Here is a 26,400-nt window from a genome sequence, read left to right on the forward strand (position 1 = left end):
AGGACCTCGGTTTTATATCTCATCTGAAGGACTGTGCCATTTTTATAGCACAGTGTCCCCGTTACTGCACTGGTGGCACTGGGATCCACATTCACACTACACGGTAAGTGCCACCTGCTGCTCTCACCAATACCCGTTCCAGCAGCAACCCCAAGCTTTTCCTAGATGGTCTCCCATCCAAGTACTGGCAGGGTCTGAACGTGCTTAGCTGCAGGTGGGTGACCCCTTCCTAAGTGCATGTGGCATGGATGCTGTTTATGTTTCTGTAATGGCATCTGTCTCAGCACTTCTCCTGGTTTTGCCTTAGGCCTACTGGCAGTCAATCAATTATAAAAAGTTAATTTTATATAGCACCTTTTACAGCAGACCTTTCATGAAGGGCTCTGTAACTTTGGGCATTCCGTGGGCAAACTGACTTGTCCTTACATGTGAAGAATGGACAGGTGAGGCATTCAACCTGGGGGACACCTGTCTCTCTGCCTGCTTTTCATTCCAACTGACTTCTCAACTGCCACCCCGCTTCTTTCTTGAAAAATGCCAACCTGGTGCCATTTACATTATGAGAGGAACTTTTCTAATTATTCCCATATTTTGGAACAAATTGAGATCAAGTTTTATGCATTTATTGATTGACACAGTAGATCTCCGTGGGTTTATCGCTTCCTTCATCTTGAAATCAAAGGCAGGATGGCCTTCCTGTTAGTGCTCAGTGTGACCCTGAGGACATCACATCTCCTGTCTGTGCTTACATTGTAAAAACAATGGAAACAATTGTACTGTATCAGTCTATCAGTCAATTAATCAGACTTCATTTTATACAGTGCTAATAACAACATGCATTATGTAACATACATAACCTCTTGGATTATCTATTTTATAGAGTAGTTTTCTCTATCAGTCTCTTAAATGACACCTTATTCCTATCTGTCTGCCTGTCTGTCTAAAATAATGCCTTGGATTGTCTTGGATCTATCTGTCTATCTATCATATAGTGCATTTCATATCTTTCTATCTATCATATTGTGCCTTTCATATCTATCTATCTATCATATAGTGCCTTTCATATCTGTCTATCTATCTTTATAGTGCATATCTATCTATCTATCTGTCTATCTATCTATCTATCACTAAAATGAAAGACAACCTAAACCCCAGGCTAGGACACATGGTAGGATCTGCCCAAGAAGTAGAACTCAGACCACCTGAAGGTAGTACCAGAGGTGCCAAGGTCAGATAGGGTAGTAAGAGAGATTTGGGTGGACCATGTTGGACACTATTATGTTGTTTCAACCAGGATGAGTCAAGGTTCCTTATCCAGCAGGGAGGCCAGTTTGATGGAAGGTCAGGGGAGTCCACTCATATGGATAATTTACATGTGACAGTCTTCCTGTGCCACAGCCATGCATTGATACATGCAGGGCAGGCTGGGAATTGCAGCCCCTTTTAGACAGACCTGTTGGGTTCCATGGTTGCCATCAGGGTGAGCTGCAGGGACAGGCCGTCCTGACTTTAGGGAATTTCTGCCTGACCCAGAAGTACTTCCAGCATGTAGTGTTGTAATGCTCCTGAGTCTGGCTTAAAAGGTCTCACCTCAGGGGTCAAAGTTGAGAGGTGAAGAACCTGGAGTCGTTCTGGATGTCCCATAAAAGGGGCCAGTCGCCACTACTCAAAGTCCGGAGTCGGGAGAAAAAAGGATGAAGCCTGTGAGGAGGAGTAGAGGCGAGAAGGACTGGAGGCAAAGGGCCGTGATTTGGTGCTGTATCTGTGCTGTGCAAATGGGAAACGGGCAGAAAGCGTTTCCCACTTGGAAAACTAAGGTGTGCTGTGCAACATTTGTGTCTCCGCCTGTCTGAGTCAGAGTCGGGGCAGCTGGAGTTCCCCGGTATTCCACAGTCTTACTATAGCGTCCACATTCAAGTGGTGAGGAACTGATATTTGGTCAAATATCTAAGAGACACAACAGGATAGGATGAAATAAACTCAAGACAGCAATCACAGTTAGAGAAGTGGAGGGGATGACTGATGTTGGATAAAGTGTGCACGTCCAGATACCTACTCGTCCTCCAGTGTAATGTGGAGAGCCATTGGCAGCCTGGCTAAACTCCTACAAATCAACTTCTGGGGATGTGAGGAGGAAACCCATAGAGACACAGGGAGAGCATGCAGACAATACAGGGACAATGGACGGCTGTGGCATGTGAGCTCAGGACATTCCAGATAGATAGATAGATAGATAGATAGATAGATAGATAGATAGATAGATAGATAGATAGATAGATAGATATGAAAGGCACTATATGATAGATAGATAGATAGATAGATAGATAGATAGATAGATAGATAGATAGATAGATAGATAGATATGAAAGGCACTATATGATAGATAGATAGATAGATAGATAGATAGATAGATAGATAGATAGATAGATAGATAGATAGATAGGCACTATATACTGTTAACTAGATAGATAGATATTTAGATAAATCTTAAATATCTAATGTAATCTTATCAAGCGACTTTCGTTTCTCTCTCTTATGCAGTCCATGATTCTCTGTTTTCTGTCTCACAGCGGCCTTGGTAATCTCTTAAGCAGTGCCATTCATTGCTATGTGTCTGCCTTATATAGCAACTTTTGTGCTATGCTTCCTTTACAGTGACTCTCTCTACTCACTCTCTGCAAACATTTTTCTCTTTATTTCAGTGAACGTTTTTATTATTTTTTCTTTATAAGAAACTTTGTTTTCCATTTTCTTCACTGTACTGACAAATCAAAGAAGTAAAACAAGTCTTGAGCCACACGTCTAATGTAACACGCGGCACACTCCGGGCGCAGGCTTACGCACTTCCTCCGACGACAAGGGAGAAGGTGTAGATGGCGTCTGCGTGGTAATTGGAAGCCGTGCACTTGTAGTTGTCAGCGTCATCTGCAGTGATGCCCTTCAGCTGTGGAAATAGAAGAAAATAAGGTTTAATGTTAACCATGACGTGAACGTGTGTGTGTGTGCATGTGTGTGTGTGGTGGTCCTGACATTCACCAAGGTATCTTTAAATATTTAATTCACTGCACCAGCAGAAGTCTGGAAGAGTTTAGGACAGGGGTGTCGAACTCTGGATCCTGGAGGGCCGCAGTGGCTGCAGGTTTTCATTCTAACCCTTTTCCTAATCAGTGACCAGTTTTAGCTGCTAATTAACTTTATTTCCATTATTTTAATAGCCCTGATTTTAAGGAACCCTAACCCTAACCCTCTGAATGTATTCTTTTCTTCATTAAATGAAGATGAGAAACAAGCTGACAGATGACCAGCTAAATTAGGGCTTCAAACTCCAACCAATCTCTTAATGAGAAGCCAATTCTTGCTATTAATTAAACTCGTTATTTAATTCCATGGCTTGTTGCTGCTCTAATTCTCCCACAGCAGACGTCTCCAAAACTACTGATTTTCTGTTTTTTCTAAGAACTCCTTCAAAATGTTTTGGCGATCTGAGAGATCAGCCTTACTGAGACCTTCACCTTTCTTTATTTTCAGATATCGTGTGATGGGCACTGGTGAGCTGGTCATGTGGCGGCTCGTTTTGGGTCTCATTATTGTTTGGTTGCTAATTAAAAAAAAAGAAACAACTAAGGGGCCTGAGTCAAGTTAATTAACAGCCATTAGGTCACTAATTAAGAAGATGGTTAGAATGAAAACCCTGCAGCCACTGCAGCCCACCAGGACCGGAGTTCAACACCCGTGGTTTAGGACAGGGGTTTCCATTCTAACTCTTTTATCACGGGTGTCGAGCTCCAGTCCTGGAGGGCCGCAGTGGCTGCAGGTTTTCATTCTAACCATCTTCTTCATTAGTGACCAGTTTTTGATGCTAATTAACTTGACTCAGGCCCCTTAGTTGTTTCTTTTTCCTTAATTAGCAGCCAAACAGTAATGAGATACAAAACAAGCTGCCACATGACCATCTTACCTGTGCCCATCACACATTATCTTAAAATAAAGAAAGGTGATGCTCTTGGTAAGGTCACCAAAACATCTTGATGGTGTTCTTAGAAAAAAAAAAAAACATCAACAGTTTTGGAAATGTCTGCTGTGGCAGAAAGACAGCAGCAAAAAGCCTTTGAATTAAATAACGGGTTTAATTATCAGCAAGAATCGGCTTCTCATTAAGAGATTGGTTGGAGTGAAATTGGTTTGCTGGTCATCTTTTAGCCCGTTTCACATTTCATTTCATTTCGGCTGACATTTAATAAAGAAAGGAATAAATGCAGGGGACTGAATCCTTAAGATCAGTGCTATTAAAATAAAGGGAAAAGAAGTTAATTAGCAGTGAAAACTGGTCATTGATTAGAAAAAGGGTTAGAATGAAAACCTACAGCCACTGTGGCCCTCCAGGCCTGGAGTTCGACATCCTTGCCTTTTATTAATGAGTGCCCTGTTTGTGCTGCTAATTAACTTCTTCTTTTAATTGAGTTGCTTTTTTAAGATTTGTTCCCCTGAATTTCTTCATCGTTCTCTGAATTGCTTCATTTCTTTCCTTAAATGGCACCCAAACAGAAATGAAATCTGAAGTGTGGGAGCCAACAGATAGTGCCCTGCCCGGGGTTTGTTTCCTGCCTTGCACCCTGTGTTGGCTGAGATTGGCTCCAGACGACTCCCGTGACCCTGTAGTTATGATAATGGGTTGGATAATGGATGGATGGGAGCCAACAGAAGACCAACTTAGTCAAGGCCTCCAATTCCAACCAATTTCACTCAAACCAGATGCTTAATAAGGCGCTGAGTCTTGTCGTTAATTAAACTGGTTCTTTAATTTCATGGCTTGTTGCTGCTCTCGTGGTGCATTAGCAGACATTTCCGAAATTGTTGATTTTCTCTTTTCTAAGAGCTCTGTTGTGGACCTGAGCAGACTGACATTCCTGAGACTTTCACCTTTCTTAATTTTCAGATATTGTATGATGGACACCAGTTGTTTTGACTCATTTCGTAACTCATGATTGTTTGGCTGCTAATTAAGGGAAATGAAACAATTGAGGGGTCAGAGTCTTGGACAGCAAATCGATTAAAATTAGTTCAAATGATGTTAATTAGCAGCAAAAACAGGTCACTAAGTAAGACAAGGGTTAGAACGAAAGCCTGCAGCCACTGCAGCCCTCCAGGACCAGAGTTTAACACCCGTGGTTTAGGAGAAAAGGGAGTAAGATGTGCCATGGGGTCTCATGCAGAAGATTAATGAGCAGGAGAGAATAGCAGAGGAGTGGAGGCACAGTGACATTGTACCCATTTGCAGAGGTGGGTAGAGTAGCCAAAAATTGTACTCAAGTAAGAGTGTTGTTACTTCAAAATAATATTACTCAAGTAGAAGTAAAAAGTAGTCATCCAAAAAATTACTCAAGTAAGAGTAAAAAAGTACTTGGTGAAAAGACTACTCAAGTACTGAGTAACTGTTTGATCATAATAAATTATTTATTTTTTAGAAATGTATTAAGACAGACAAAAATATAAAATAATGTGCAAATTCTGCTATTTCCAAATAACAAAATAAAAAATGAGTAAACATAAATAACATCTTTACAAAATAAAGTTGCACAAATAACACAAAGTTCCAAATCTCAGTTTTTCACAACAAAGCTTTTAAAGCCGATACGTCCAGTAGGTGACATGTATGTCTGAACAGTGCAGACTACTTACAGTGACGAGATATCCTGTACACTGACCGTATAATACTGCATATTCACTTGACCTCCAAATAGCACAGCTGATAGAAAATAACATGACAAGAAGTCACGTACAAAAAGCCTCACTTTCCCTTGACTATCTGTGCATGTTTAGTTAAAATGTGCTTGTTCTTCACTCAGTGAAGTGATGGTTAAGCTTCAGCAGGAGTTGGCTCTCAAGGTTCCTGCAGTGACGCTGTGACCGTTTAGCAGTGAACAGGAGCCCCGCATGACTAAAAAGTCTCTCACAGGCTGCAGACGCAGGAAGTTTGTGTGTGGTCATGTGACTGCATGGCTATGTCTAATTAGTGAAACGGAGTCGTGTGATTATTGTTGCTACGTCTGATTGGTGATTATTGTTGCTACGTCTGATTAGTGAAACGGAGTCGTGTGATTATTGTTGCTACGTCTGATTGGTGATTATCGTTGCTATGTCTAATTAGCGAAACGGAGTCATGTGATTATTGTTGCTACGTCTGTTTGGTGAAACGGAGTTATGTGATTATTGTTGCTATGTCTGTTTGGTGAAACGGAGTCATGTGATTATTGTTGCTACCTCTGTTTGGTGATTATTGTTGCTACGTCTGATTGGTGAAACAGAGTCATGTGATTATTGTTGCTACGTCTGATTGGTGAAACGGAGTCATGTGATTATTGTTGCTATGTCTGTTTGGTGAAACGGAGTCAGGTGATTATTGTTGCTATGTCTGATTGGTGAAACAGAGTCATGTGATTATTGTTGCTACGTCTGATTGGTGAAATGGAGTCATGTGATTATTGTTGCTACGTTTGATTGGTGAAATGGAGTCATGTGATTATTGTTGCTACGTCTGATTGGTGAAATGGAGTCATGTGATTATTGTTGCTACGTTTGATTGGTGAAATGGAGTCATGTGATTATTGTTGCTACCTCTGTTTGGTGAAACAGTCATTCAGTAGATCCACTGGCGACTTCTCTCCAACTAAAATATAGCATACTAGCCGACACCCGCCGTAGTATATGGCGGTGTAAGAATAGGAATGGAAAATGGTGAGAAAGGAATTCAGAAGAAAGAAATACTTCTTGAAAGACGCAGTTGTGAATACCTAGGTGTTTTGCTGGAGACGACAGATAATGAGTTGAAAGATCTAACCCTAGAAAAAGCCACGGACAACTGACTGTGGCTGAGGACAGGTTGTTGTAGATTAATGCAAATCTTTGCAAACGTAATGCAAGGCGGGATGTTGGGGTCGTGTTTGAAGTAAATGACAATGGTAGCATGGAGAATTTCGGAAAGAGCTTGAATTTCAGCTTCACCACCATAAACTGTAGATGTTGCCATGTATTGATAGTACTCCTGACTTGTTGTGATAACTCGACTTGCGTTGGAAAGAACAACAGGAAGAACGTCTCCAAATCTGTTCCAATGTGATGCAATGAGATCTACTGCCCTATGTCTCAGTGAGAGTGCATTGCCTTCGATAACCGTTTGTGTCAAGAAATAACCCACTGATAGGAACAGGCAGTTGCCAGATCCCAGAATAGAGATGAAATTCTATAGAAACCCGTCGACAGAGAAGATACTGTCGTTCATTTTATAACAAAGGCTTAGGAAACAACCGTCGCAGTATAATGAAAATACCAAGGAGCGAAACCAATGCCAATGGTTGAGAGAGTACCTTCCTGTAGCAGGGTACGGAAAAGACTCCCAGGCGCAGACATGGCTGAAGTGAAAGGTCACGTGGTCAGGCTAGATAACGGGCGGTGACGTGACACCAATGGGGTCATGAGAGAAAAGCAGGGAACGCGGTAGTCCGAAGGAGGAATAGGACTCGAGAAAAGCGGCGTGGGGATGTATGGGAGGCCGCAGGCATCGTGGGGAAGGGTTTGGAAGAGGACGAATAGGAATCGAGAAATCCCGTGTGGGCTGCGTGTGGGTGGGACCGGGTTTGAAGAGGAAGCAGGATGAACCAGAAGAAAAATATATACAGTGGAAACTCGGTTCACGACCATAATTCGTTCCAAAACTCTGGTTGTAAACCGATTTGGTCGTAAACTGAAGTAATTTCCCCCATAGGATTGTAGGTAAATACGATTAATCCGTTCCAGACCTTACGAACTGTATGTAAATATATATAATTAATTAAACCACAGAATGCACAGCCTAATAGTAAACTAAATGTAAAAACATTGAATAACACTGAGAAAACCTTGAACAACAGAGAAAACTAACACTGCAATAGTTTGTGCTATAGCGCTACCAACCGCTGGCTAAAATTAGCACTTTTTTTTTAATGAGTTTTAAGCACAGGGAAAAAAATGAACATTTGAAAAAATTCGTAATTTAATAAACCACCAACAAAAATAACATTGCAACAATGCACGCTACGAACTGATCACTGGAAACAGAAGTGAAAACAAAATCAAGCCCAGTGCTTTCTTTAACTGCCTTCCTACCTGTCCAGCTCTCTCTCGCACTTCCTGTGTGTGCGTCTGTCTCTCTCGTGCCCTTCCTGTGTGTGTCGCGCTCTCTCTCACGCTGCCTGTGTGTGTCGCGCTCTCTCTCGCACTTCCTGTGTGTGTCGCGCTCTCTCTCGCACTGCCTGTGTGTGTCGCGCTCTCTCTCGTGCTGCCTGTGTGTGCGTCTCTCTCGCACTTCCTGTGTGTGTGTCGCTCTCTCTCTCTCTCTCTCTCTCTCTCTCTCTCTCTCTCTCTCTCTCTCGCTTGCTGCACAGGAAATGCACAAGGAGAGACTGAACATGTACAAACCGAAAGAGAAACTGGCTTGTTCGTATACCGAGTGTGTGGTCATGAACCGAGGCAAATGTTTGCCGAACTTTTTGGTCGTAAACCAATTTGTACGTGTACCGAGACGTTCGTGAACCGAGGTTCCACTGTATAAGAGATATGAATGTGTAAATGAAAAAAGGTAACGATTCCAGTGTTGCCCAATTTAGCGGAGTAAGAGAAGCATTTCTTCTTCACAAATGTACTCAAGTAAAAGAAACGGACTAAATGTAACTCGTTACTACCCACCTCTTCCCATTTGTAAGGAGAAGGGTGAACATTCAGGATTGTGGGAACTGTAGAGCAGTGCTTCCCCTGTGGCTGCAGGTTTTTGTTCCAACCAGCTTCTATTTTTAATTGGACTCCTGGGCTAATTAAGTGAACTGTTATTTCCCAAGTTCTGTGTTTTGGGAATAATATTGAAATTAGAAAACTAAGTTTGGTTAAAATGTACCAAGCAGTTATATGGGAGTAATGTATTTTTTAAACAATATTTTCATCTTGACTTTCATTCTACTTTTCCAGGTGTTCTAATTGTTTAATTAATCCATTATTAACTAATTAGTGGGTCTGACGTTATAATAGCTGCAGCGTTTGATTATTCAGCGTTGTTTTCCTGGGTGTCTGCTCCGCTCGTTTTTAATTGTCATTAACTCTTTCAAGACTGATGTCGACTTTTGTCAAAATTCAGGGGTAGAGGACAGTAATCAGCTGTAAACTGTGACAAAACTCGCCCTTACATTTTAGTTCAACTCTCTTTGGTAGAAGGAAAGTTAAATAGCTTTGTGGATTCAACCTCGATTCCCTACGTGTGCATGAGTAGTGAAGAGCAAACAACCTCTAAAATGGCATCGACATCTGGTGAGAGACTAAAGTACAAAGCAATATACTCCGTGGATGTTTTTCGTAATTCCGTTGAATAGGACTTGTTGGACTCCGAGTTTGATGCAAGTGATCTGGAGATAGATATTGAAAATGAATGTGAGGTACCAGCATCATCTGATCGGTCCCCAGCTGATTGTAGCTGATGGGAGGACCACCACTTACGATGACGAGAGGTACAAAGCATATTGCGTCACACTGTGACCGCCACCGCCGCCAACCTGCTGTGCGAAGACAGCCGGCTCATCGTGCATTCCTGCTGACCATCGAGGCACCCCTGCTCAGCCACAGCTACCAGAGATGCCAAACCTGTGCGAACAGCAGCCACAGCACATAGCAACAGACAATTTATGTGTGAAACCATCGCTTTGTGTGTTTTTTTGGAAAAAATATTCAGCCCTCAAAGTGTTAATAAAATACAACCAAAGGGGCAAACTGCACAGAAAAGGGCAAAATAGAATGAAATCAACAAAAGAGAGTTAAGCATTTACATCAATAGCAAAAGCAGAAATCTTTCTAAATGTCTTATAAATGTAAAAATCATGCTGCTGTGCTTTTCTAAATTAAAAAAACAGCACCTAATTAAATGAGCTCAGTGTGATCGGTTGTTGTCACTGATTATGAATCTGGCGGGAACAAAAACCAGAACCCACAGTGGACCCCCAGGTCCGAGCCTGATGTAGAGAGATAAAGTCGATGCCACACTCATTGAAAATTTGGGAAAAGGTTACAAAGAGAAGGAAGAGACCACCACAGTGGAGGTACAGCTTGATTTTATGCCAAAGAGAGGAACGACTGATGCAGTCTTTTCACTGAGACAGTTGATAGAGAAACATCAAGAAAAACAGAAGGGTCTGCAAGTGGTGTTGGTTTGGACATGTGCAGAGGAGAGATGCTAGGTATTTTAGGAGAAGGGTGCTAAGGATAGAGACGCCAGGGATGAGGAGAAGAGGAAGGCCTAAGAGAAGGTTTATGAATGTGGTGAGAGAGGACAGGGGCGGCACGGTGGCACAGTGGGTAGCGCTGCTGCCTTGCAGTTAGGAAACCTGGGTTCACTTCCAGGGTCCTCCCTGCGTGGAGTTTGCATGTTCTCCCCGTGTCTGCGTGGGTTTCTTCCCAGAGTCCAAAGACATGCAGGTTAGGTGCATTGGCGATCCTAAATTGTCCCTAGTATGTGATTGGTGTGTGGGTGTGCGCCCTGCGGTGGGTTGGCATCCTGCCCAGGATTTGTTTCGTGCCCTGCACCCTGTGTTGGCTGGGATTGGCTCCAGCAGACCCCCCTGACCCTATAGTTAGGATATAGCGGGTTGGATAATGGATGGATGGATGGATGAGAGAGGACATGCAGGTGATGGGTGTGACAGAACAAGATGCAGAGGACAGACCCGCTGTGGTGACCCCTAACGGGAGCAGCCAAAAGAAGAAGATTATTATTATTGTTATTTGTCCTGTTTTTCAAACTGCAGTTAGCTCTATGAGACTCTAAATGGTGGGATGCCTCTCAGGTCACCTCAGTACATGGTGAACGTGCTGGATGCTGGATGATCCGGCAGTTTCTGTTCCTGTCCACCTCAATTTGTGCCCAGGCGATTCTTTGGTATTGCCGTTTTGATGCGTTTCATTTAAAGTGTCTAAACTCCTCAGATTACCAGAAGCTGCCGCTTGGCTGAATGAGATTCATTAATTGCCAGGAGCATCTGTCAGATCAGACTACAAAGAGAGAGAAGCTGAGCCCCATCGATGCTTTCATGTGTCATCATGTAATGTGATACTGAGAGTCCAAACTGTGTCCCATATACACACATACCTGGAACATAATCGCACTCCTTTGAGCAGGAATAATCAAAGGCTTCAGGGCGGCTTTGCTGGAGAAACCATCCGCTCCCACAAGAGTCATTTGCAAGTGTGCGATCAATGCTAATTGAAAAGTGCAGGAAATTTGCCTTTCTTCAATCAGCGACGGCTCCTCTCAAATTACTCGAGCACGTTCTGAACGTGCCGTTACCGACAGATGATTCTTTTTTAAGTCTGCAAGTGTACAACATGCTGGCACATTTTTTTCTCTCTCTATTAGAGTTACTGAACCAAGATGGCCTGAGTTCATTTCAGGCAGCACAAGCTAATTGATCAAGATGGGTCTAGCTGCAAACCTCTGGGGCTCTGCTAAACAGCCAATTGGATTGTATGTTTGTATCACATGATTTACAGAATGGAAACTCGGAGTGGGGTCGTTACCTGAGAGACACTCAAACTACAAGACACGCCTACTTGATAGTCCTCACAACTCTTGAGTCAGATGACCAACCCCACAACCCTAACCTTAACCAGAGGGTTAGGATGTTAAATGAAAACGACGTGTGCGGTACGTCTTGAAGTGAAATAGACACAAATGAGTGGGCGTATCATGTAACATCACTGACGTGTGATGGAAACGCTGGTAAACGTCATCAGATGTTTGCAATTTGATTGGCTCCCTAACAGAGTGGAGGTCTGCCGCTAAACCCAATAGGATCGATCCATTCAACTCTCTCAATGAGTTCAAAACTGAGTGTAACGTTGATGGGATGGGAATTGACTTCTCCTAATCTAAGGCGGCCTTCCTCCTCTGGAAAGCAGCTTTGGTATAACAGCAACTGACCGTGTACCATCAAGCCATGATCACGGGTCAGATTATAGGCGATGGTGAGACTGCCCACCAAATCAGTGTACTATGTTGTACCAGTGGCAGTACAGTAAAGCCATCTCATAAGGCTTTGGATTTGGCAATCAATCTCCATCCTTACGTATAGAAAGTCTGAGGGTGATGAGTGCGTCAAAGAAAGATAAAAAACTCTTGAGCGGTGTCAGCATGGCATTGGCCTGTTACAACAAGCAGCTTAAGTGACCAGGAATTCTGGGTCACCATGTCAGTTTTTGAGAAGGGTTGCAGAGCTTTTCGATTCAAAAGCTCCACTGGAGTGCCAATTGGATTGCATGTTTATGTCACATGATTCTCTTTTTCTTCCGGCTGCTCCTGTTAGGGGTCACCATATCCAATCATCTTTTTCCATATCTTGCTGTCCTCATCATCTTGTTCTGTCACACCCATCACCTGCATGTCCTCTCACACCACATCCATAAACCGTCTCTTAGGCCTTCCTTTGTTCCTTCCTCTTGCTTGGCAGCTCTATCCTTAGCTTCCTTTGTACTCAGCATCTCTCCTCTGTACATGTCAAAACAAACCCAATCTCGCCACTCTGACTTTGTCTCCAAACCTTCCAACTTGAGCTGACCCTCTAATGTCCTCAATTTCTAATCCTGTTCATCCTCGTCACACCCAATGCAAATCTGAACATCTTTAACTCTGCCACCTCCAGCTCTGTCTTCTGCTTTCTGGTCAGTGCCACCGTCTCCAACCCATATAACATAACTGGTCTCACTACCTCTAGACCACAGGTGTCAAACTCCAGGGGCCTCATGTATAAACGGTGCGTACGCACAGAAATGTTGCGTAAGAACTTTTTCACGTTCAAATCGCGATGTATAAAACCTACACTTGGCGTAAAGCCACGGACTTTTCCACGGTACCTCATACCCTGTCGTACGCAAGTTCTCCGCTCGGTTTTGCAGACTGGCGGCACCCAGCGTCAAAGCAGTGCTACTGTTCCTGTGTGGTTACTCTTTTATTTTCCTGATGCGGCTTTATAAATACACTGAAACTAACCGCATATTGTTTGTTAGTGTAATGCATCTGATTGTAATTAACTTATAACAATATAATGGTCCAGGGAACAGCCATAGTATTCCAAATACCATAACTGCTTTAGCGTTGTTACTCACTGCACCTTCTTCTTCTTTCAGCTGCTCCCTTTAAGGGTTGCCACAGCGGATCATCTTTTTCCATATTACTCTCACTGCACCACTCGGAGTATTTATATCACTGTATCTGAGTGTGAATCACAGCAGCAGCTGATCGGAAAGAGAATTATCGGTATACAGCATCAAGACCACGCTGCCAAAGCCACGGCAAAATGCTTCAGAGCCTTTCCTGTACGGACTTGGCGATTCAGAAACAGTTTCATCCCAAGAACAAGAAATGCACTCAATCAAGTGCTCCTTGTAGAAGTGTTTGTACTTATAAGTACAATCACCCCACTGTAAACTTACACTAGAGTTATAATAATGCTTGGGTCACATATTGAGAACATTGAAGAGGCTGTTGAATGCACAACTGATTACATCAACTTCTGTATGGACATTGTAGTTCCAGTAAGAACAGTATGTTGCTATGCTAACAACAAGCCATGGATTACAAGTGACATCAAGGGCCTTTTGAACCAGAAGAAAAGGGCTTTTAAAGGTGGTGATCAGCATGAGCTCAAGTGCGTGCAGAAGGAACTCCGAGTCCAGCTCAGGGCGGCGAAAGAGCAGTACAGGAGAAAACTGGAGCAGAAGTTGCAGAACAACAGCATGAAGGAAGTGTGGGATGGGATGAAGATTATCACTGGCTGCAGCTCGGCGGGTGCCGCCATCGAGACAGACGGGAGAGAGCAAACCAAATGAACAACTTCTTTAATATGTTTGATCACAGTAACCCACTCTCACCTCGGAGTACTGCATCCTCCAACCATCCTTCTGCTGATACCAGCATAGGTGAGACATCCCCACCCACAATTACAGCAGCCCAGGTGAGCAGAGAGCTGAAAAGACTTTGTGCCAGCAAAGCAGCGGGTCCAGATGGTGTATCGCCACGATTGCTGAAGGCCTGTGCGTTGGAACTGGGGAGTCCTCTACAGCGCATCTTCAACCTGAGCCTGGAACAGGGGAGAGTCCCAAGGCTTTGGAAAACATCTTGTATCACTCCTGTCCCAAAGGTATCACGTCCTAGTGAGCTGAATGACTTCCGGCCTGTTACTCTGACGTCACATCTGATGAAGACCATGGAGCGGCTGCTGCTTCACCACCTGAGGCCACAGGTCCGGCACGCCCTCGACCCTCTGCAGTTCACATACCAGGAGGAGGTGGGAGCGGAGGATGCCATCATCTATATGCTTCATCGATCCCTCTCCCACCTGGACAGAGGCAGTGGTGCTGTAAGAATTATGTTTCTGGACTTCTCTAGCGCCTTCAGCACCATCCAACCTCTGCTCCTTAGGGACAAGCTGACTGAGATGGGAGTAGAATCACACCTGGTGGCATGGAATGTGGACTATCTTACAGACAGACCTCAATATGTGCGTCTTGGGAACTGCAGGTCTGACATTGTGTCAGCAATACAGGGCGCCGCAGGGACTGTACTTTCTCCGGTCCTGTTCAATCTATCTACATCAGACTTCCAATATGACTTGGAGTCCTGCCACATGCAAAAGTTCGCTGATGACACTGCTATTGTGGGCTGCATCAGGAGTGGGCAGGAGGAGGAGTACAGAAAGTTAATCAAAGACTTTGTTAAATGGTGTGACTCAAACCACTTACACCTTAACACCAGCAAGACCAAGGAGCTGGTGGTGGATTTTAGGAGGCCTAGGCCCCTCATGGACCCTGTGATCATCAGAGGTGACTGTGCAGAGGGTGCAGACCTTTAAATATCTGGGAGTGCAGCTGGATGACAAATTGGACTGGACTGCCAATACTGATGCTCTATGTAAGAAAGGTCAGAGCAGACTATACTTTCTGAGAAGGTTGGCATCCTTCAACATCTGCAGTAAGATGCTGCAGATGTTCTACCAGACGGTTGTGGCGAGTGCCCTCTTCTATGCGGTGGTGTGCTGGGGTGGCAGCATAAAGATGAAACGCCTCACGCCTGGACAAACTTGTTAAGAAGGCAGGCTCCATTGTAGGATTAAAGTTGGACAGTTTAACATCTGTGGCAGAGCGACGGGCACTAAGCAAACTCCTGTCAATCATGAAGAATCCACTGCATCCACTGAACAGTGTCATCTCCAGACAGAGGAGTAGCTTCAGTGACAGACTGCTGTCACCATCCTGCTCCACTGACAGACTGACAGATCGTTCCTCCCCCACACTATGCGACTCTTCAATTACACCCGGGGTAGTAAATGCTAACATTAATTTTATTTTAATTTTTTTAATTTTTATTACTATTTAATTTAATATTGTTTCTTTGTATCAGTATACTGCTGCTGGATTATGTGAATTTCCCCTTGGGATTAATAAAGTATCTATCGATCTATCTAATATCGCGCAACCTGTGCCACTTTATAAAGCGCGCATTTACATATGATAACGATATCATTTGTAAGATGAAATGCAACAAAATGTTTATTATGTTATACAGATAAAACTTTAACTTCATTTAAATAATCTGTATTGTTAATAATCAAACATGTGAGGACACGGTGACACAGAGCTAGCAAGTTCACGTATTGTTTCTGCCTTGCGCTGTATATTTGCTGAGACTGGCGCGACACTGTAAGGATAGACGGATAGAATAATTAAACACGTACTATGAAGATATTTCAATGTGCCTTAAAAGTTTTGAAGAATCGTCGTTGTTAAGCTTATGGCTTAACGTCTATTACAGAGCTGATTGTGTGGTGATTGGGTATTTGGGGAAAGAAAAGTAAGGACAGGAATTGGAGGTTAGTATGTTTGAAAGAGACAGGACTGCTACAGTAAAGTATTTCATCGAAGGTCGCACATGGCGCAGCAGCATCTTGTATGAGACATGAACAATCACTGCGCCATCGTGTTCTTAATAACATGCTTTCATTCCAATCATCATGAAAATTATATCACGTATACATCTCAGTATTTAAATTATTCAGAGAGCTGTAATATCACGAATTTAATGGATTCTGTGTCCTGTCGGATGAAGAGAAAGCCCGTTTAAGAAGCATGTAGTGATTCACACACATGGAGCACATAGAAGATCAAATACAAAACAAAGCATTTAACGTGCTACATTAGTTACGATGAAATTTGAGAAACTAGTAAATTAAATGAATTTAAGATGAAGTTTATGATGTTCTACTTTAATGACAAAATAAACTACGTGTTTGTGACAGATGTATGCTGGAAAATTGCATTGGGAACTGACTGCAGCCGGTTCTTGTGGTTTAAGGGTTAAGATTCTTTTTTTGTCCTTTTGTACACAAGCCGGGGGTTTATGGTCATCCCTCTTCTTGAGTAGATTTTGTTACATTTTTGGGACATTTCTTTCTTGTTCAAGCTGTTTTTTGGAATACAAGTTACATGCTTAGGATCTCCTAGTTCATGACACTGGAAGAGTCTTGTTAACACTTTGAATTTGAGGTACAAGTTAAGTCATATGTCACTGAGCCTGCATTTGAGAGAACCTGTACTCAGTATACAACCACTGTAGACAACAACAACATTTATTTATATAGCACATTTTCATAAAACAAAAGTGCTTTACATAATGAAGAATAGAAAAATAAAAAGACACAGTAAGAAAATAAAATAAGACAACACTAATTAACATAGAATAAGTAAGGTCCAATGGCCAGGGTAGACAGAAAAAACAAAAAAAAAACTCCAGACGGCTGGAGAAAAAAAAACAAAATCTGCAGGGATTCCAGACCAAGAGACCGCCCAGTTCCCACTGTCCCTACCTACTGTCTAGCGAAACCACAGCCAAGGGAACGGGCTTGGCAGACCCTGTTGAGCTTGACTCTAGTCTGGCACTGTGAAGAGACATGAGAGGCGTAGAATAAGTGGGGCGCCGCCGGTGAGATACCACTACTCTTATCGGTGAGGCGGGAGGGGGAGCCCCGCGGGGCTCTCGCTTCTGGCGTCAAGCGTCCGAGCCACCCTCGGGCGCGACCCGCTCCGGGGACAGTGGCAGGTGGGGAGTTTGACTGGGGCGGTACGCCTGTCACACCGAAACGCAGGTGTCCTAAGGCGAGCTCAGAGAGGCCAGAAACCTCCCGTGGAGCAGAAGGGCAAAAGCTTGCTTGATCTTGATTGTCAGATATGAGTACAGACGGTGAAAGTGGGGCCTCACGATCCTTCTGGCTTTTTGGGTTTCAAACAGGAGGTGTCAGAAAAGTTACCACGGGGATAACTGGCTTGTGGCGGCCGCTTCATAGCGACGTCGCTTTTGATCCTTCGATGTCGGCTCTTCCTATCATTGTGAAGCAGAATTCACCAAGCGTTGGATTGTTCACCAACTAATAGGGAACGTGAGCTGGGTTTAGACCGTCGTGAGACAGGTTAGTTTTACCCTACTGATGATGGTGTTGTCGCAATAGCAATCCTGCTCAGTACGAGTGGAACCGCAGGTTCAGACATTTGGTGTATGTGCTTGGCTGAGGAGCCAATGGTGCGAAGCTACCATCTGCGGGATTATGACTGAACGCCTCTAAGTCAGAATCCCTCCTAAACGTGACGATACCCTAGCGCCGGAGGGCCGTTTGAGACGGGGCCGGGGAGCGGCCCGGATGAGCAGCCGCTCCCTTCCTCCTCCCAGTAGACGCAGTGAGCTTTGCCAGCGCATCTCTGCCACAAGCTACAGTGCTGCCATCTAGTGGAAATTTGTTTTGTCGCAGTAGCTTGGGGAAAGTAGCAAGTCTGTAGTTATGGTGAAGTGAAACAGTCAAAAAGCTGCTAATGTTTTGAAAGAATTAAATTTGAAACAAACAAAACCGATCGGAGCTGCGCGAAGCTGGCATTTGTGCCAGTCTGCAGACTTGGTGCGTGGTTGTTTATTGTGATTTCACCTAGTTTTTTCACATTTTAAATATGGATAAAAGTACAGATAAACGTAAATACACTCTCGATTAAGTAATAGAGGCATGTACGCGGCGTGACAGTGATCAATCGGACCAGGTGACGTCTGAGGTAGAGAGCGACATGTGACACGCCTTTGTGCTTTCTGCCTGCTAACGATTGCTACAATCAGTGGCACGTGGAAAAACGCTGAGCTGTGTTGTAACAGTTTGTAAAAAAATGTATATAGTTTGTGTGCATTTTATTAAAAAAAAAGTAAAAAATAAATTATATATATATATTTTTAGCCCATAAGACTTGTTTTGACTATTTTTATTTTGAAATGTGTGTTTTTTTATTGTTTTTATTATGGAATATGAATTTCCATAACTAATAGAGTGACACTGTGTGTAGATATAGATTCCTTTAGGTGTAAGCTTTCAGTAGAGCCCTCATTGATATCTGTGGGTTGAAGCATTCAAAGGTTATTACACTTTTAACATACGTTCCAAAATGTGGATAATGGTCCCTCTAAAAAGCCCCTGGACATGCCCACATAACAACTGGTGTAAAAAATGTCATTTTTACAGGTATTCTTTTCAAATTTGAAATGCGAGTAGTCAACAAGTTATTCTGTTGGTACAGAGTGTGTTTCTGTCCCCACCTACCTACTGCAGCTATAGAGGCCTTTATTTTCACAAAAAAACTTAGGCGAGAACAAAAAAATTCATTTTTTCTGTGAGTTCTAATGTGCATAACTTTTGATCAGTCACACCTACAGTGATTCTGACTACTAAGGGTGAAAGTAGAGAATGTTACCTTTACAAAGAGACCAAACATGTGTTTATACTCCAGATAGTTCAATAACAGCAATGATTCTAATTTGGAGAGGTCGAATTACAAGCGATTTAGCAAAAATGACCCCGCTTGATAGTTCTCTCGTGAAAAGCGGACAGACAGACAGACAGACAGACAGACAGACAGACAGACAGACAGAAGCTGGATTTTATATTAACTGCTGAAAAAAATTAAAGGCACACTTTGAAAACACATCAGATCTCAATGGGGAAAACAACCCTGCTGGCTATCTTTACTGCTTTGGACTGATATGGTGATGTGTTAGGAACGAAATGATGGCACAGCGTTTGATGAAAATGAAAATGATCAACCTACAGAGGGCTGAATTCAATGACACAGCGAGAATCAAAGGGAAACAGTGATGCAGCAGGCAGGTGAGTCCATTTTGCCAAAATTTCACTGCAGCAACTCCAAATCGTACTCCGTAGTTTGTATGCCCCCACACATGCCCCCCACCCACTTGCTTGTATGCATGCCTGACAACGTCCTAATGAGACAACGAATGGTGTCCTGGGGGATCTCCTCCCAGATCTGGACCAGGGCATCACTGAGCTCCTGAACTGTCTGAGGCATCGGATGGACTGAAACACAATGTCCCACCCAGAGGTGTTCTACTGGATTGAGGTCAGGTGGGTGAGCGTGAAGGCCAGTCAATGGTATAAATTCCTTCATTCTCTCGCCACATGAGGCCAGGCATTGTCATTCACCAGGAGGAACCCAGGAGGCATTGCACCAGCATAGGGTCTGACAATGGGTCCAAGGATTTCATCCCGATTCCTAATGGCAGTCAAGGTGCCATTGTCTAGCCTGTAGAGGTCTGTGTGTCCTTCCATGGATACGCCTCCTCATCACTGACCACCCACCAGACCGGTCATGCTGAACGATGTTACAGGCAACATAACGTTCTCCACGGCTTCTCCAGACCCTTTCATGTCTGTCACGTGTGCACAGGGTGAACCTCCTCTCATCTGTGCAAAGCACAGGGCACCAGTAGTGGACCTGCCAATTCTGGTATTCTATGGCAAATGCCAATCGAGCTCCACAGTACCCACTAGAGGACATCAGGCACTCAGGCCACCCTCACGAAGTCTGTTTCTGATTGTTTCATCAGAGACATTCACACCAGTGGCCTGCCTAGTGGAGATCATTTTGTAGGCTCTGGCAATGCTCATCCTGTTCTCTCCTTGCCCAAAGGAGCAGATATTGGTCAGTCCTGCTGATGGGTTAAGGACCTTCTACGGGGGGCCCTGTCCAGCTCTCCTAGAGTAACTGCCTGTCTGTCTCCTCCATGCCCTTGAGACTGTGCTGGGAGACACAGCAAACCTTCTGGCAATGCCACGTATTGATGTGCCATCCTGGAGAAATTGGTCTACTTGTGCCAGCTCTGTAGGGTACAGGTATGGCCTCATGATACTAGTTGTGACACTGACCATAACTAAATGCAAAATTAGTAACAAAACAAATGAGGAGGGAAAAATGTCAGCTGAAACTGATTAACAAACCCCTCTGCTACTTAACTGACCAGATCAATAGCCCACCAGTTTCATTGACTTGATGCAATACTCTCATTAAAAAGGGTTTCTTTAATTTTTTTGAGCAGTATATATAGAAATATGCACAGACCTGTAGTGCAGGGTCCTAGTAATGAATGGTCCAGCAGTCAAGGTGTTAAAGAAAGCCTTTCTTTGAATAATACATAATACATTTTATTTATAAAGATTCTATGGTTGGCTTTTGCTTGACTAGCCTGGGGTTTGATGGTGTCTGTCCCCAACCCCATCGCCTCTTTTAGGAGCCTTCACATCCATTCCTCCATGTTTATGACTCCTAATCACAACAGCTGAGCTGTGAAGATGTGTGTTGTGGTTGTTCTGTTAGTATGCCATCCATTTTGCCAATTATGAGGATCTTGGTGATCACAATCCTAAAGTTGTGCTGGAGACAGAAATGATACTCAGTGTATTCCTCCATAGTGCTTGGAGTGGGAGCGTCCTCAGCCAGGAATAGGGAGTTGCTAGGCAACAGCAGGGGGAGGGTCCCTGTGTAGTGTAGTGTGGTGTGGTGTTTCTGCAGAGAAAGCTCTGTAATGTCCAGAGCAGTCTGTTGTGGTGTGTCTGTGTATGGAGAATCTGCGGCCTGTCAGAAAAAAAAAAACATAACAAACAGAACGTCTTCCACAGTGATGTGAACGTTAGCCACAAAATGGAATTTGATTTACCAGGGTACTATCGATTACTTGCATTACACAGCTGCGGAAAAAATCCCAGACGTGTGAACAAAGCTTTACCGAGCAATACTCCCTGTTTTCCACACCAAAAAAAACTCTTTTTAGTGATTTCAGGTTTGCACGCAAAACTAATTTTGTTGTTATTTTTGCAAAGCCATATACAAGACAAAAAGATAGACAATTTTGCTCCTCGTTACTAAGGAAAATAGAATGTCGGCATCTGTCAGTGGACCCAAACTCCAAAACGCCGCTCAGCCATAAAGTGCTTCTCTGATTAAGCCCCACATTTCCCCCTGTTGTCCCACTTGACAGTTTCAAGCGGCGGGGTCTTCTGTAGATGATTGCACCTTACCTTGAGGACATACTGCTTGTTGCTGCTGTCAAAAAAGGTCTTGGCTGACTCCTTTATGGGCTTCCCACTTTCTCTGCTCCAGGTCACCTCCGGGGTTGGGTTGCCGCTAACTCGAGCTTTGAAGGATACTTTGGGTTCTCCTGCAGGAAGTGCAATGCGTGTATCAGTGACATGAATTAAGAATTAAGAGATACAGAATTACTATTTGGTGTTTAATACTGAAATTCATTATTTTTAGGGCTGTAGTTCGCTTAAAAAAACGAATTGCGATTCATCACACAAGGAAAATGTTTAATCACAATTAATTGTATTTTCATTAAGCATATTAAGATTTTTCAACAAAGCAGAAATAACACACTGATTAATTTCTAATAAAAAAGCAATACATGGACTATAGGAGCAAACACCATGAGGGAGGACCTGGGATGTGAACCGCGGACTCATTACTGTGAGGCAGCAATGCTACCACTATGCCACTGTGCTGCCCGTATGCTGGTGTTAACCTGCAGTAGACACAGCAGTTGGCTTCTAAAGTATTATTAATTTTTTTCTAAGTACATATTTTCATTATAATATCATTACACCATCCTTATGTCAATAGGGAAATATCCAATAGGAAATAAAGGTTTAAATAAGTTTGGAAAATGCCAAACCCACATAGATAGATAGATAGATAGATAGATAGATAGATAGATAGATAGATAGATAGATAGATAGATAGATAGATAGATATGAAAGGCACTATATAATAGATAGATAGATATGAAAAGCACTATATAATAGATAGATAGATATGAAAGGCACTATATAATAGATAGATAGATAGATAGATAGATAGATAGATAGATAGATAGATATTTTCTCCCTCCTCTTCAGATCACCAGAAGGAAAGACAAGCTAAACCCCAGGCCAGGACACATGGTAGGATCTGCCCAAGAAGTAGGACTCAGACCACCTGAAGGTAGTACCAGAGGTGCCAAGGTCAGATAGGGTAGTAAGAGAGATGTGGGTGGACCATGTTGGACACTATTATGTTGTTTCAACCCAGATGAGTCAAGGCTCCTTATCAAGCAGGGAGGCCAGTTTGATGGAAGGTCAGGGGAGTCCACTCATATGGATAATTTACATGTGACAGTCTTCCTCTGCCACAGCACTTGCATGGATACCTGCAGGGCAGGCTGGGAATTGCAAACCCTTTTAGACAGACCTGTTGGGTTCCATGGTTGCCATCAGGGTGCGCTACAGGGACAGACCGTCCCTAATTTAAAGAATTTCTGCCTGACCCAGAAGTGCTTCCAGCGTGTAGTGTTGTAATGCTCCTGAGTCTGGCATAAAAGGTCTCATCTCAGGGGTCAAAGTTGAGAGGTGAAGGACCTGGAGTCCTTCTGGATGTCCCAAAAAGGGGGACAGTCACCACTACTCAAAGTCCAGAGTCGGGAGAAAGAAGGATGAAGCCTGTGAGGAGGAGCAGAGGCGAGAAGGACTGGAGGCAAAGGGCCAAGCTTTGGTGCTGTATCTGTGCTGTACAAGTGGGAAATGGGCAGAAAGCGTTTCCCACTTGGAAAAATAAAGTATGCTGTGCAACATTTGTTTCTCCGCTTGTCTGTGTCAGAGTCGGGGCAGCTGGAGTTCCCCCGGTATTCCACAGTCCTACTATAGCGTCCACATTCATGTGAAGAGGAACTGATATTTGGTCAAATATCTAAGAGACACAACAGGATAGGATGAAACAAACTCAAGACAGCAATCACAGGTAGAGAAGTGGAGGAGATGACTGATGTTGGATAAGCTGTGCACGTCCAGATACCCACTCATCCTCATTTGTATAGACAGGAAATTTGCTTCAAAATTAAGGAATATGGCATATTTTTTCTTTTGTAAATAATCCTTATTAAATCAAATAAAAATAAACACAAACTTTAAAATATATAAACCGTTCCAGGAGACAGGACAGGACAATGCCAGAGTCATTTAGGGTGGTGGACGCTAATCCGCTGGTGACCTTCAAGACTCAGCTGGATGACATTGTATGTGGTTGCTGATCTGTGAATGTCCCGCACCTGTCCAGGGGGTCAGTCTGGTCACACAGCTGCCTCTTCCTACTTCATTGAGCCCCCCACCCAACCCTCACTGAGCTGACTTTACTATTCTATCAGACCACAGCATGGATTAATAATACATTTCAAGTTAAGGATCTCAATGAGCATCATTATGAAGGTTCAGAAATTGATAGATGGATCAATGGATGAATGAATACATAGGACTTCTCCCAAAAGTGACAATTATGTTAGAAAAGGGTAAAGACTCCATAATTTAAAGGCTAAAGGATGTTAGATTTAACTGAAATAAGCTTGAAAAAGCCACTGCTGATCATCCAAGCAGAAAAGCTGAGTAGCCCTGGTGGGTTCAGACTGCGTGAAGGATGCCAGGTCATCAGCATCTGATTTTGTCTGACTGGACGATGGCCTAATGGGCAATGCCATAGGAAGGCCTGCTGATGAAAAGGTTGCACGATGCGTGACGGGACCTCCTCGATTTGCAAGTGCTGAGTGCTGAAACTGCCCCCGCGCCAGCAGCAGAGGCGATGTCGGCCCACGCCATGACACCCACTATTTTGGCAGTGGGCCTCTCTGAGAATATTGTCTCAGTTGCAATTTTCACAGTTTGCTAGGGCTGCTTAGGAGACACCATTAAAGTAGCAATGGGGTCTACATAAGAACTTTAGATGCCTTAAGACTGGCTCTGTTAATCGGGGAGGTGCCTGCAGACAGAGGCACCACCAGGATGGTTAGGTCAGAGAACAAGACCCGGTAAGGAATGACATTAGAGATAAAAAAGAAAGAGAATGGGGGTCTTTGCTCTCACCTATACAGGTCATATCAAGACCCTGGACACAAATACTACTGACATAACAATAGGGAGAGGGTGTTGAAGCCAGAGAAATGTTCAAAGTGATTCTTAAACTGTGTGGCCGGTCTATCACTTAGTGGGACCACCCTACAAAGTTCTGATGCCTACTGTGTGTATGGGGCGCCCTGTCAAAGTTTTCTGGGTTAGGCTCCAGCTGCCCCACAGCCCAACCCTGGTTAAGCGGGATAGGAAACTGAAAGGATGGATGGATAGATGATCCATGCTCTTAAATAAACACAGCATGGATGTGTGGGGATAACTTCTTCAAACGTTTCCTCGGGCAGACACAATTGTTTGCATCGGTTCCATGTGCAAATCTGGTGTTCATCAGCCATTAGCAGTGGTGTGCTGTGCTGAGGTGTCCTTACCTGGCAGGGCAGTAAAGTCGGCCATACCGGTAATGCAATTTGTAGTCAATTTTATTACGTGTAAAACTACAGGATTTCATTTAGTGTAAAAAAATGTCTTGTGGTAATCAGGGGGTCCCATTATTGTTGGCTGAATACTGAAATTTTATTCTGCTACTATGGAATATACAATAAACAGAATATGCATTAAATCAGCTAGGGAGAATAGCGTTAGATACGCTTATCTTAGATGGAGAAATGGGGAGACATGGTGTCAGGAAAGGCATCTGACAATAAAAATCACACAAAAACCTATAAAACATCAACCCCTCACAGAAGTGGGAAAAGATGATGAAGAAGAAGATGACGGAAAGCTTCATACTTAGATACTCAGTCTGAAAAAGCCATGCCACCTGGCACTAGAGACCATCAAATAGAGCATCTAGCTATCGTGTGTCACACATGGGCACCTGGGGATCACCCATGTGGCTCTGCTGAGGTAAGCAGTTCCCCTCCAGGACAACAGAGGGTGCTATCACTAACTGATTCCTCATTTTCAATGGCAGTTCTGAGTCGATGCCCAAAGAGGACGCCTAACCCTGCCCCAAGGTGGAGAGTAGGCCCCGCCCCTTGTGTTTGGAGAGCATAAAAAGGGACAGCCCCTTTATGCAAATCTGGTGATCATCAGCCATTAGAAGTGGTGTGCTGTGGTGTCCCTACCTGGCAGGGCAGTACAGTCAGTCATACCGGTTATGCAATGTGTAGCCAATGATTTTATTATACCTAACATTAAAGGATTTCAATTAGTGTACAAAATGCCTTGTGTTAATCAGGGGTCCTGTTATTGTTGCCTGAATACTGAAAACTTATTCTGCTACTAAGGAATATACAATACATGGAATATGCATTAAATCGACTATGGAGAATAGTGTTACATATTCATATCTTAGATGGAGAAATAGGGAGACATGGTGTCAGGAAAGGCAACTGACAATAAAAATCACACAAAAACCTATAAAACATCAACCAAACATACAAGTGGGAAAAGATGATGAAGAAGAAGATGATGAAAAGCTTCATACATAGATACACACTCTGCAAAAGCCATGCCACCTTGCACCAGAGACCTTCAAATAGAGCATCTAGCTATCGTGTGTCACACATGGGCTCCTGGGGATCACCTCTGTGGCTCTGCTGAGGTAAGCGATTCCCCTCCAGGACAACAGAGGGTGCTATCACTAACTGTTTCCACGTTTTCAATAGCAGTTTTGAGTCGATGCCCAAAGAGGACACCTAACCCCGCCCCAAGTTGGAGAGCAGGCCCCCGCCCCTTGTGTTTGGAGAGCATAAAAAGGGACAGCCCCTTTATGCAAATCTGGTGATCATCCGCTATTAGCAGTGGTTTGCTGTGGTTTACCTACCTGGCAGGGCAGTACAGTCAGTCATACCGGTAATGCAATGTGTAGCCAATGATTTTATTATACCTAACATTAAAGGATTTCAATTAGTGTACAAAATGCCTTGTGTTAATCAGGGGTCCCGTTATTGTTGCCTGAATACTGAAAACTTATTCTGCTACTAAGGAATCTATACTAATAAAAGGCAAAGCCCTCACTCACTCACTCACTGACTGACTCATCACTAATTCTCCAACTTCCCGTGTAGGTAGAAGGCTGAAATTT

At 43.5% G+C, this 26,400-nt stretch overlaps 1 protein-coding gene across 1 annotated transcript in view; it reads right to left on the reverse strand.

The window, feature by feature from the left end:
- The window catches only part of LOC120515370 (immunoglobulin superfamily member 22-like), a 185,009-nt gene that overhangs the window by 132,411 nt on the left and 26,198 nt on the right, over positions 1-26,400 (reverse strand). The window contains 2 exon segments of the mRNA XM_039736264.1: positions 2,845-2,944; positions 21,462-21,601. Of these exon segments, the coding sequence (XP_039592198.1) occupies positions 2,845-2,944; positions 21,462-21,601 (240 nt within the window).

Source organism: Polypterus senegalus, chromosome 1, assembly GCF_016835505.1.
Source record: "Polypterus senegalus isolate Bchr_013 chromosome 1, ASM1683550v1, whole genome shotgun sequence".
Taxonomy (NCBI): Eukaryota; Metazoa; Chordata; class Cladistia; order Polypteriformes; family Polypteridae; genus Polypterus; species Polypterus senegalus.